This window comes from Coloeus monedula, assembly GCF_965178545.1.
Source record: "Coloeus monedula genome assembly, chromosome: 10".
In the NCBI taxonomy this organism is placed as follows: domain Eukaryota; kingdom Metazoa; phylum Chordata; class Aves; order Passeriformes; family Corvidae; genus Coloeus; species Coloeus monedula.
The window spans coordinates 1,226,247-1,239,718 of record NC_138790.1 but is presented as its reverse complement, the minus strand read 5'-3'; the positions used below and the strand labels follow the sequence as shown (position 1 = coordinate 1,239,718).

General features: G+C 44.1%; 1 protein-coding gene across 2 annotated transcripts in view; it reads right to left on the bottom strand.

Moving 5' to 3' along the window:
- Window positions 1-13,472, bottom strand: part of VPS8 (VPS8 subunit of CORVET complex) — a 68,447-nt gene that overhangs the window by 48,295 nt on the left and 6,680 nt on the right. For both annotated transcript variants that reach the window (XM_082288358.1, XM_082288359.1), the window contains exons 7-16: window positions 7,850-7,974; window positions 6,262-6,348; window positions 5,187-5,254; window positions 4,439-4,592; window positions 4,278-4,337; window positions 3,389-3,496; window positions 2,528-2,608; window positions 1,846-2,016; window positions 1,113-1,187; window positions 606-641 (exon numbers count right to left, since the gene is read on the bottom strand). In XM_082288358.1, coding sequence (XP_082144484.1) covers window positions 606-641; window positions 1,113-1,187; window positions 1,846-2,016; window positions 2,528-2,608; window positions 3,389-3,496; window positions 4,278-4,337; window positions 4,439-4,592; window positions 5,187-5,254; window positions 6,262-6,348; window positions 7,850-7,974 — 965 coding nt within the window. The remainder of the gene's footprint in view (window positions 1-605; window positions 642-1,112; window positions 1,188-1,845; window positions 2,017-2,527; window positions 2,609-3,388; window positions 3,497-4,277; window positions 4,338-4,438; window positions 4,593-5,186; window positions 5,255-6,261; window positions 6,349-7,849; window positions 7,975-13,472) is intronic.

Here is a 13,472-nt window from a genome sequence, read left to right as displayed (position 1 = left end):
AACATGCACACACTGAATAAACATACTGCAAAGTGGTGATGCAGGAAGGAAAACTGCTGTTTGATTCAAGTGAAAAGTACAACACAGGAATAGACATAAATAGATCACTAAGAACTTTAGTGTGGGCATTGATGGGGTTTCAGCTGTCAGAGAAATGAAGTTCCAAAAAAAATCTTCAACCAACAAGGACCTAAAATCCCATGAACTTTCTAGGTAGTCTTAGATGGATTTTATGATGCAGCTCCTGCAGTAGCTGGGGACAAACTCCACTGAAGCAGGTTCTCTTTCACTCCTGGATGCTTGTGTGGCAGACAGAAGGCTTGCATCACACACTCTTCCTAAGTCATGCACTGCACTAACCAAAGCTGACACAGAGCATGGTGCCCTTGTTTGGGAGAACAGGGACTCCATTCAGCCTGCAAATTTATGCAAGCAGAAGTCCCAGTGTCACCATGAAAATCAGTGTATCCACAGCACTGGCTCTGTGCAGCAATCAGGGATCCTGAACACAGCGCCCAGAAAATGCTTCACAAATGCTCCCTCCCTCCTTTGAGCTAGATTTAAGCAACTCAAGCCTCAGCTGTACAGTTTCCCTCTCAACATACCTCTCTCCAGCTTCTCAATGTCATGACATGGACAGACTAGGAAAGAAAAAAGAAATTGGAAGTTATTTACTTGTAGTTGCTCACGCAGCCTGTAGTACCCCACATATCCACCACAGCACGCCAGTACAGATGACTAAATAAAGCAACCCTCAAGCAGTATAAACTGGAGCCCAGTTTTAGCTGCTGCCTTATTTTCTTCTGTTTATTCCCTAGCACATTTATAACAGAGACAGAGAAGCTTAGGACAGGCGAGATGTCAGTAAAGTAAGGCTAAGTTTACCCTGGAGCTGAATGAATCAGGATATTGTGAAACGATGACAATGTCTTACTCAGCCCATACCCTGGCTAAAACCAAATTATTGCACGTTTCCTTCACCACACAACATAAGTGCATGAAGAACCCATTCCCAGTACACATCTCCACAGAAGACAAATTGCCCTTTTCTAGAAGAGCTACCACCATCAGTGAATGCCCAGTATTTTAACCAAAAAATTCCCCCCACTTACCTTAGTTCCAAGGTAGAAGATCTGACCACCACAGCTGCTGATAGACTGGTAACAAGCTTTCTCTCCCACCAGTGCCTACAGGGAGAAAAATCACATACAAGTAAAACTGCCTTTTGTTTTTGTCAAATTTCCCAAACAACATAAATACACTTCCAAGATCCTTTGTAATGCAGAAATCAAAATGAGGCTGGAGAGAGAACACCACAGGTTGCTGGGCAGTAGTAAGTCAAAGAGCTCTGCTGCCACTCCCTCCTGCTTGTGAACTCAGCTACAAGAGCTGCTGAGCTCTGGCTACCCAAAGACATGATAAAGTAGGGCTCTGTGCCTACCCTCAGGTGCCAAAAAGATTATGGGGGCCCTTTCCATGCCACCTGCTTCTTCACATATCTTCCTCAAGAGCAAATGTGTAGGGCACACAGATGGGAAGACAACCGTTGAAGTGAGAGTTGCTACAACAGCAGTGCTCCAGTCTGTGGTGTATTAAGCAAAAAATCCTCTTAAAGAATAAAGCACATCAGCTTTTATCCTAGACAGAAAATTCCAAAGCTTGGCAAGGGAGGAGCAGTTCCTACAACCTTCAATGCACAAAAGGAAACATGGGCTGTCTGTTAGCTGCCCACATCACCAACACATGTGACTCCTGAGACGTCCCAAAAGGCTTTTTCCCTTCAGACTTCCACTTAGGGCCTACTTTAAACACAGCTGCCAACACAAACAGGCCACCAGTGCCTACCAGGGCCTCGCTGACATTGCCCCCTGTGGCCAGAGACTTGAAGTGGCTGCTGTTGTAGACCAGCTGAACCTCTGAGATCTCGACAGTCTCCAGCTCCTCCTGAGTCTGACGGTCTATGACGTGCAGCTTCTCCACACTGTCCAGCAGCACCGCTGTCCGTGAGTTGATCCACTGCAAAAGCACCAAATTCCACATTTCAGCCATGCATTGTCCAATAGAGCCAAGGAAACAGGCTCTGGCCATATGCCTGAGTACCCCTACTGGGACTTCTGGCAGGGCCAGGAGCTTTGTTACTGTACACGGCCACTTTACAACTGCACACAGGCTTAACTTCAAAGGCAGAGATAGGGAGGGTCCTCCTGGAGAGAAATTACATGGAATCTTCACAGAAAACAGCTGTAGACAAATGGCAATCTACCAGAGCTTTGTCCTCTTGGCACACTGTTTATGCTCCAGCACACTTTCTATCCAGAGGCAACAAAGCCAAGACAACTACACCACCTGTTCACAGGTGGTTACCACACTGTGCTGGTTTTCCACAGAGTCCCAAGTTTAAGGACATTTTCAGTTAGTCATCACCAGATAAACACAGCCAAGAGCACAGAACTAAGAGCTACTGAGACACATTTACAAGAAAACCAGTGCAAAAAAAATTTAACCATTCTGCAGTACAGAGACTTACAGTAAAGTTGATGAGATCATAGTGCAGATGAAGCTGCCTCTGCTTTGTGACGTGGATTGCACCAGTATCATCCCTCTTGACCTAAAGAAAAATCAGACAAGGCTGACTCAGACTCAAAGACTTCCTTCAGTTCAGCCTCTCAGTTCCCACAGGGCACCACACTGACTCCAGGAGTCTGGAGCTCCCTCCAGACAAGCATCTCACCAAGACAAGCTTAAACATGCACCCTTTTCTTTCTCCCACTTTTACCAAGAGAGATGAGAGAGGAGAAAGAGGACTCAATCCAGACAACACAACATCTGGGTGCTTAAACAAAGCTTAAGGTCCAACATGATAGCAGAGCTGGGCAACAAACTTAGCACTCCAAAACACCAGATTTTCAGAAGCCTAGGTATTGCTCTCATACTGAAATCAGCATGATATTATCTCTAAACAACCATATCTGCATGTGTAACTGTTGCAGACCTAAACAGGATGAGCACCATGCCCTGAAGCCAAACATCAACAGGACCGAAAGCTCTTTTCTTAGTGTTTTATACAATTTTTTCCCAGACTCATGTTTTAAAGATGGTGTCTCAAATTCACATGCTCTCCCTGAAAACAATCCACACTCTTATACCTCCAGTAGAAATCAATTGCAAATCAATACTTCTGGAACAGATAAATCTCATGCCTCCAAGCACGGGCACCACTGCAGCTGAAGAGCAGTGACCACCAGGCTGGTTTTCCCAAGCCAGTGGGAAGCTGCAGCTGTTCCCAGCATGCTCAGGTCTCACACTGTCACCAAGACAGAGGCTCAATCCCTGAATGTGTGGATGAGACGTGACCACCTGGATGCAGCACAGAACAGCCCAGGCTCACCAGAAGAAAGTGCACGACGTCTCCTCGACAGAAGGCAAGCATGGGGTTCACCGAGTTCTGCACAGCCACGAAGTGCCACGCCAGCAGAGGGACACTCGAAGGGTCCATCTGTCACACAAAAAGCACAGCCAGTGGTTAAGGCACACCAGGCAGACCCTCAGCTCCAGAACATGTGGCTTTGCACTGACTGTGCCTTGTACACAGGGGCTGAAAAGCAAATTCCTGGCAGCAGTTTGTGCTCTTTGGTCCAGCCACATGTTTTGGAGCAGTGTGTGTCCTTGGCAAAGTGGACACCCAGACATAACACCACTGGTATCCGAGCTGCTCAGGGTAGAGCCAATCCCACATGGATACATATAACAAGCTGCAGTTTGATACCAGCCTTGTCTCCATTCTCCTAACACGGCCTATCCCACATCTTGCCCCCAGCTGCTTTTCCAGGAAGAATTATGCCATTGACTAGTGAAAGTGAATAATCGAGAGTTTAGAAGACTGTTTAATGCTCTAAATCCTCTTGGTTCCTGTCCCTGTAATTAAGGGGTCTGCTGTGTGGGTCTAATGTAAAACAGTAGCCCCAGTCCAAGGTGATTGCAGCCATAATCAGGTCAACATCCCACCTGTGGGTGCATCCAGGCTGCAGCAGGAAAGACAAGAAGCTGAGGGGCTCCCTCCTGCTTATTTGAGAAAATCAGCATCTTCACAGAGGTACAGCTGGAAGCAGCTTCTCACCTCCTCTCTGCCATAATCTGCACACATTAGACCCACAGATTATCACTGCAATTCCACAGTGCTGTGGTACAAAACACCTGTTCCTGATCTCATCTCCTTCCCTCCAAGAGAATGTTTGTAGCCATAACTCAAAAAGAACCTGTTTGGCTTCATTACTCACACGGCCGTAGGGAAAGGTCATCCACACCTTCAGAGATGGCTTCAGGCCAATAACCAGAATCTTCAAGGAAAGCAACAAGGCAAATAAAATGTTTGAGTATATAGCAGAGAACTTCTCCTTTGAGATCTCTCACATCAAGCCTCCTGCAAGCAGCAAGTTACCTTAGTGAGGGAGGCCATGGCCAGCAGTGAATACTGGGTGATAGGATGGTCTCTCAAATCAACCTTTGCGTGCAATGGCTCAATACAGCAAACTTCCCCCTTGGAGCCACTGAAGAGACACCGAGACTCGCACGTCCTCACTCCCATAACCCTCCTGCAAAGAGCACAGATCAGCTTGGCAGCAGCCCAACAATCTCAGGAGTGATCCTTCATAAATACTCCTTCCAAAAAGTCCCTTGCACAGCTCCAGGGATCACTCTGATGTGTCACTGGAGGCAACCCCACACAGCTGCTCAGATACAGACAAGAATTCCTTAAGATCCTATCTGACAATGATGTTTGGGAAATCCGTGGACTTGATCAGATTGACTGTCAATCCTTCCTCCTTGTCCTTCCTCCTGTTGAAGAGGCCAAGAGAAAAATGAGCAGCTGCTGCAGCACAGCTCTCACTAATGAGCCAAGGCAAAACGAGAGGCAGCACTTTTGTGACAGCTACTAAGAGCCCACAAGGAGTGCCAAATTCTGGGCAATACAGTGACACCTTAACAACTAAGAGTGCTCTTTGACTACTGCACTGCCACACGGCATCTTGCCTCAGCTGAGAAATTACACTGCAGCCCTAAATTACACCTTCAACATTCAGGCAGTAGCTTTATTGGTTTCAATGGGGTCTTTACTCCTTAGGTTTTAGAAACTATGACCCAGAATTGGTTTCTTGTACTTTCTATGGGTAGAGTTATTGTCTTACTTAAATGACAGTTCAAACACGGAGCCTCCGCTGTCATTGCAAATTGCAAGTGTTGGATCATCTGTAAACTGAGCAGAAAACAAGATTAAAATGGCCCTAAGAAATAAACTACAAACAAATGGATGTAAAAATACACGCTATGGCAGTACTAACAGCACACAGAGTACAAGCAGTGCACCTACAGAAAGACACCTTTAACATATTGAGTTGAGACAATTACGGGCAATTTTTATGATGTGCGAGAAAAGCAAGGTTTGTGCTTCACCTTCATTCCCTCAGCAAGCCCTGTTGCCAGATTTTGGTACCAAAGCTCCACTACTTTCTGCTGCAGCTCAGAACTACAGCACACCAAAACCTGAGCTGCCTCTAGAAGGGCTTTCAGCCTCAAGCCCATGGGTTGGGGCCAGAGCTGGTGGATGGGCTGCAGTTACAGACAGACCCAAATCAGAAACACCCAGAACTTCTAATGATACCAAATAATACAGAAAAATAAAGGATCACAGTCTCAGCTGGGGACACTTCTGGAGGTGTTTGCAACCCAGAACCTCTAAGGCCACAAACATCTGAGCGCATATACAACAAAGCCAGGCACAAACTCAGATACAATTTTCTGTGTATGACAATAACACTATGCTGAACAAGAAGCCATAGATGACTTCTCTTTCAACCCAAAACATTCCCAACAACCTATTTGAAAAACTGCTGACAGAAGCTACTTTCTACAGTTCAGATTCTTTTAAGTTGAAAGTTGGCAAGTCATGTATCCAGGTCAAAACACTGCAAGTTTTAGAGAAATGTGTTCTAACAACTAATTCTTCATACATTTTGGCACTGGAGAGAGGAGTTATAACAGACAACAACTGTTGTTTGTTACAGTACAACTCACAGCCAAAACTGTTATGTCAGTATACTCAGTTTCACTTTAAAATAGAATTTCTGCTCATTTTTCTGATCTCTGGACACCCCTGCCATAGGTAGCTGCTCTCATCTAAAATTCAAAAGTACTGGACAAGGAAAGTCACCACATCTGACTGAACAAAAGTGGGCTAAAAGGAGTACATTTAGCGTTTATTACCTTGATGTGCAAAATGGCTGTTCCTGGGGGGTGGGCATCTGTTATTGATCGCAGCAGCTTCCCACTGGCCAGATCCCACATGGTGATCTGCAAGCAGATTGTGCTCAGTACACATTCATTGTCAAGGAGTTCTCTCCATCACTTCATGCATTACACTACAGCAACAAATTCCTATACTGACATTATCACCCTGGGTTAGTAGGGGTTTCATATCAAAGCAAAGTGACCTGAAATCTGTTCCTGTCCTGTTTTTCCAAGCAGTTCACTTGTCTGCTTAGAGTTGACACCACGTGTTATCTCAACTCTGAATCGTGCCCTTTTGGACAGCTCTCCCCACCTGCCCAATCTCCCTCACCTCACAGCTATCTGCCTGATAACAACATTAAAGAGTGTAAGGTAACTCTGTTACCACCCAACGGGTCCAATGCATTTCTCTCACAGAACCAGTGAACAGGTGAAAAATCTCTAAACACCCCTGAGCAAAACTCAAGCATCTCCATGGCTACCATGAACCTTGTCCCTCCTCTCCTCCTGAGCTTGCTCAGCGTGACAAGTCAGGTAGGAGGACAGACCTTGGCTTGTACTTAATATTAAGTTCAAGCAATTTCTCAACTAAGAAGCAGGAAGTCCCAAACTGCTCACTGTGTAACTGAAGAGTATTAACTACTCACTGAGTAACTGCCCAGAAGAGCTGAGATTACAATCTGAATAAAACTTTTTTTATGGGAAATAGTACTTTATGTGATCCTATAAATCATCTATCAACACTTCTACACCAGATGTTTCAGAGCCTTTGCTCCAAAATGTTTTATCTGAGCATCATTTAAAACCAGCTGCTGCTCTGCATGAATTAAGTATTTTCACATGGCCTGCAGCAGGCTGTCATGTAGTCCTACCATAGGCACAGGGGTGTGTTTCATCTACTCTGAAGGTGAAAGCCAAAGGACCAAAGGGAAATGAATGTAAAAAGAAAAAGTAGCCTTCTTTGTATTCCTCTAAATGTTACAAAGGTAATGTCCACCTATTTTGGTTTAGTCTTGTTATTTTTGCTCAGGAATTGCTTTCTCTCCTTTGGTTCTTAGAAGGGCATAAAACTACACCAGACTCAACCCCTTTTCCCTACATTCAAAAGCTATGCTACTTCTGTCACACAAGCAAGGTATTAGCAAAAATTAATTTTGGGGTTACATATGAGTTTCAAGAATTTCAAGTCATCACCACAGTAAAAAACAGCTTTAATTACCATGCACAGATCTCAGAGAGTGACCTAGAAAGACTAAACTGCTTGTCCCAGTGAGCCATTGCACATTTCAGTTTAACAGGAATTATGTCACAACTAATTGAACCCTTTGCTATATTCTGCATTACTCACTTCCTCCACAGAAAACTCCCCCAGCAACCTGATTCAGCAGGAATTGGCTGCCTGCCCCAAGAAGCTCTGGGCACATCATGCCACCTGTGCTGCTTCTGAGCACTGAACCAGCCAACACACAGCTACAGACTGAGGGGGCTTGGCTTGGAGCTGTTGCCACCTCCAGGTAAACCTTGCAGGGCAGAGCACTGGAGCAGCTCATCCTTTGGGAATTACCTGTCCTTTTGCAAAGCCACAGAGCAGCCTGGAACAGTCATTGTTGATGCTGAGAGCAGAGATGGCCCCGTACTGGGCCCCAACTGCGGTGCTGCCCAGACACAGCCGGAGAGCCTGGTTCTGATCTGGAGCAGAACAATTGGTAAGAAATTAAAGGAAGAGCAATGGTTAAAATTAACATCATGCAATTATTTACACCTACAATTCACCTGGGGTACATTTACAATTCAAAGACTTACAGTTCAGTTCTTCTAAAAAGGGGTTTACAAGATGAGAGCTCATGTTAGAACAGAAAGAGTGGGACACTGTCTTGCAGGGAAATACAAAAATTATTTTTAAAAGTACAAACCAGGGACAGGAAATATAGAAATGCAGAGGTATTACATATAGAAAAAGAAACTACTAGAAAAATCAAAGCAGTATCTAGCTTTCCTTTTACTATTCTCCAACAGTGCTTAAGTTGCAGCAATGAAGATGACAGAAAATTAATTCTACTTTCCGAGCCTTGTATTTCTGCATTTGAACATCAACTACAAAACCCCAACAGAGGCTTTTGGTAAATGCAATTCTATGTCATAATTTTATTCTTATTTTGTAATTTTACTCCTTGGTTTTGGTTGCTGAAGGCCAGAGGCTGGAAGGAAAAGGCACTTTTGTCTCCAAGCTGCACAGTTAAAATGCCTGATGAGTTCGGGTGCACTCAGCTCTTACTCTATAAAGGAACTCCCTCCCTGAGCCACAGGCTGCTGCAAAGGAGGTGCCACTGCTTGCAGAGCCATGCCCTGTCCACTCCTGCACAACACAGACCATGGGCACCTCTGTCTGTGCCAAGTTCTTGGAGGCTCCCACCATGAGAGACGCAAATGCTTTACAAGATGCTGCTCTTCAGGAGTTTGGATGAGATCCCTCTGCCTGTCTTTGGTGCACTGCTCTCAAAAGCTAAGGAAAATGTTCTGGAGCTGCTTCTTCCACCCATCTCTGCTTTGGTCCTGCTTTTGAGTGAGGGAGTGGGAAAAGATGCTTTGTGAGAACTGTTGGAATGAAGATTACGGGGATGTGAAATACATCAGGAACACCACAATAACACTGTGTGCAGGATTCACCTAGAGCAAGGAAGGGAAAGGATTGGATCAAGGAAACAGAGCTGAGCACCAGAAGCACCCTGCAAGATGTGCCCAAGTCATGGGACACGTTTCTCCAAGCTGCAGCACTGCCAGGAACGTGCTGGCTGTGAAACAGAGCATGGATGTATCCTGCATTTCTTACCCAAAGCGATGCATTTATCACTCTGCACAGAACCAGCAAATTTATCACCAGCAAGAACAACAGCTGAACTCCTGGATTATTCTAAAGCATTGCTCAGGGTGAGGAGAAAACATCCTTGGCCACGCTACTAGGACACACCTTGACATCACTGTGACAGGGGTGTTCACCACATATATCAGAACAGGTCAAGGAAAAAGAAGATGAAGGATTTCCATGAAAGTTCAGAGAAAACAGAGCTACAGCTGGAAAACAAGTTTCACAGAGAGATATTCTCCAAATGGTGTCAAGATCCAAAGAAATAATTCTTGTTCCAGAGGCCTGGAAATGCAGCTCATTTACAAAAATACTACCTGCTAACCATAAAAATCAATTTGAAAATAGGGGAACACTGCAGCTCTTTATATTAAAGGTGAATGACTTCTTCATTCATGGAAGTACCTTCCACTTCAGCTTAAGCCTGTTAGTGAGTCAATCCATAACCTGTTTCCTCTCAGGCATGAAAAAGGAGAATCTTCCACAGCTTTCTCTGAAAAGGTTTACATCTTTATATGTATCCCCACAGGAACTCTCAAAAGTCATTTTCTTTTTCCCTCACCTGCAATGTCCATTCAAAACAAACAAGACCCCTATTGTATCCCAAAATTAAGTCGTTTGTATGACCAATCCAGTACTTGTTCTTGTTTCCAGACAGTTAAAAGATGACACACAATTAAGAGCCATTAGATAAGATTTTTTTTTAAAAAAAACCCCAACTATACTATGGATGAAGCTGCTTCCAAGGCAAAACAAGATCAGAGGATCAATGAGCTTCTACTAGTAAGCTGGCAAAGTAATAAAAACAGACAAAAGCAAAAGGTTATCAAAGCTGATCTGATGATTTTCCAGACTTGTACTATCAGCTTGGAAGTAAGGTACATTTAGGATTAAATATAAAAAGATTTTGCCAAATGCTTGAAACAAAGGTGGCTATCAATTGTCAAAAAATGTTTTTAATTTTTCAATTTACATAAGGCAATTCTTCATCTGAAAATTTTCTGGCAGTAACTGCGTTGCTCTCAGAGTCTGAAGTCAAAATGAGAAGGCACCTAGATAAGATTCTGAATATACAGAATAAAGACAAGTTTGTGAACGTGAAAGAAGGCGCTTTCCAGCATGAAATGCATTCAGAAATGAGCATAGCACTGCAGAAGTTGATACTGCTCAGATCACCAGGTTTTCATCAAGATCTTTTCCTTACGCCCTGATTTTCCTGTGTTTGAAAGGCCTGCTTGATTTCCTGCAGAATTACTGACACACTACTCGTTTTATTAGGCACAGTGCCAGGCAATGCTCTGGGTGGATGGTGATCTCATGGAAGAGCCTTGTCCTGCCCTGAAACACCACCTTCACAGACAGCTGTGGACCTGCTGTTCTAGGACATTATAACAATCACCTTTACCTGCTCCTCTGCTGTTCCTGCCTGGAGAATCTGGGAGCGTGCAGTGCACATGCACCCACTAAGCAATTCCCAGCAGCATCATCCACTGAGTGGTTCCTGCACTGCCTCACTGCTGAGCTGCCCCTGAAATCCTGGCACAGACAACATGCAACCTGGGCAGCACAGGGGCTGGTCATGCAGAAACATGCACACAGCAGTGGTACCATACCTTTGCCTTTCAGTCCACACAGAAAGGGCCAAAAGAGGAGAGAAAAACCAGAAATCAATATAAAAGGAAGGAGTGAAGCAATGAACAGCACATATGCGACAATCTCCGAAAACAGAGAACCCTCAGATTTTGCTGAGTGTTTCCTTTGGTTAATGTTTCCCCTTCTGATTTATTCAAGAAATGATGCTGTGATGGTTAGTGTTCTAAAACCAAGCAGTTTAAAAGGTGAGCTTATAAATTTGAACTTCATTGCACTGAAGACCAAAAAATAGTAATCTGAGAGGAAATAAAACTGGAAGTTCACAGTAATGTAACTAGTAAAACTATTTTCACCCAGTTACCACAAGCCAGTAAATCAACTCCCCATTAATTAAAAAAAAAGACTCCCAAAATCTAGTTTTAATGCTGTCATACCTCAGCAAAGACTCAGGACACTCACCATAAGTTTTACAAACAGCAGAGAAAATAAAAATAAATAGTCGTACCACACTAATCAAAACAAAATTTAGCTATACAGAAAGAATTCTTTTGTCTGGAACAAGTCTTTATGAAAAATGACACATTTCATTGAGTTGTGTTTAAGTCCTAGTTTTTGAGCAGTGTAAAACCTCTGCTCTTCTAGAAAAATGGATAAAGAAAACCTCCAAAGAGTATTTGTGCAGTGCTGTAGGCTTGCTGGGAGAGCACTGCTCCACTCCAGCTCGCAATCCTCAAGCCAAGTCATGGCACACAGCATAATCGTTCATTTGCACAGCACTCACAACTGCAAACAAGTTTGAGAAGGATTTTGGCAGAAAGATGGACCTCCTTTACATCAAAATGAAAAATAAAATCCTCCAAGCGAGCACAGCCCTAGAAACAAGCTAAGGGTCATTTTCCTAAGGCATAAAAAACCTGTCATTATCCAAATGTGGTAACCAACCACCAAATAGCAGATAAACTACCTGAAAGATAGGTAAAATCTGAGAGCATCAACCCTCCCCATTAATGTCAGATCATGGAACAAGCAGCAAACCCCAGAAATAGCAGACAGAGAGGTTTAGATGGGTCAGGAGGATTTTGCCCCCCTGCCAGAGTATGTGGCCCTGAAGCAGGTACCAGAGGAGAGTGTCTCCAGGCCTCCAGACATCCCCCTCCTACCACCTCTTCTGCAACACTTCCAGGATGTCAAACTTGGCATCTAATCCAACACTAATCCAGAAGAAAAGTTTGCTTTTCCACGTTACACGTGCAGTCTGAGAACTGTCCTGTGATAATGTTTCAGGAGCCAACAGAAGCATTCAAAAAATGCTTCAAAGAACGAAAGTTTCCCAAGTCTTCTATAGTAAGGACACAGCAGACAAGTCATGAGTATAGGTGGACTTAGGAGGAGAGACAAATTAGCTGAAGTCAAATTTATGAAAGAAAAAATAAAGTTTTAAAATATGTCAATGACAACAATTCAGAGAAATTTGTTCAACCAGAAAATAGACCTACATTTTTGCATTCAAAAAAGGTGTTATGTTCCCATTGTACAGTATAAACCCTGCACACACCTTACAAACCTTCAGGGAGTAAGTCTGACCCTAATCTACACATCTAATAAAAAAAAGTACAGATATTGACTGGTCTACAGCCATAAACTCTTGGTTTAAATTTCAGAATAAACCCAAGCGAGATCTCCAATCCTCTCTTTGCACACAACAAAGCCTTCTACAGCCATATCCTGCCAAGGTTTCTCTCTTTAGATAGTTCTGAGAGCATTGGGGTCAATGCCCAAGTTTTAGTTACAGAACTGAAGGAATTCAGCAGAAAATAAGTGTCCAGGAAGCATTCTGAAACAAAACTGGACACTTTACTTCCATTCCTCATCACCTTTAAATTACAGCACAGACTCATAGAGTAACTTCAGCTCTAAGCTGTGCATGGAGGCCTCTGGCCCAGTCCTGCTGCTCCAAGCAAGGTCAAAGAGACCAGCCAGCTCAGGGCCTTGCTGAGTTCTGAATATCCCCAAGCAAAGAGACTGCACAACCTGTCTCAACTCTTATCTAATGCTTCAACACCCTCAGGATGAAAATCTTCATCAGGGCTTCCCTCAGGCAGCTTGATCCACTGCCCCTTACCCAGCACCATGGACCTTTGGGAGGGATCCGAGGCTCTCTTCACTCCACCTTTCCTTCAGGGAGCAAAATTGTTTCAATACTGGATTAAGCAAATGGGATCAAATAGTTCAATGTCTAAATACCCAGGAAGGTGGGTCATGCACTGTCAGAGTCCTTCCCATCTATCTGGAGTACCCTGTCCCCCGTAACTTCTTGGTCTCCAAGAATTTCAACCAGCCTCAATAAATACACTGAAATTTCTAACCTGGTTAAGAACCCGGAGCTGCATAGACAAAAGGCACAAAACCTGAATGTGACTGGGAACAGCTGAAGAGCTGTTGTGGCCCAGCTGGTGAGGGGGCAAACAGAGGCACAAGCTCAGAAAAGCTTATAAGAAAGTTTGGTGATAAGAAGAAGAATAGAATGACAGAATGAAGGGACACAGAGGTGCCTGCCTGGTGCAGGGGAAGGGCAGGGAAGGAGACACCCATGGCACAGGTCTGCAGGCAGCCAGGGGTCAGAAGCCCCACTTCTCAGGGAACACATCTTAACTTCCATAAAGCTGACACCCATTCTGTCACAGGGCAGAAGATTACTACTGACAATGGTTGTGTACAGGGTCTGGTTTCT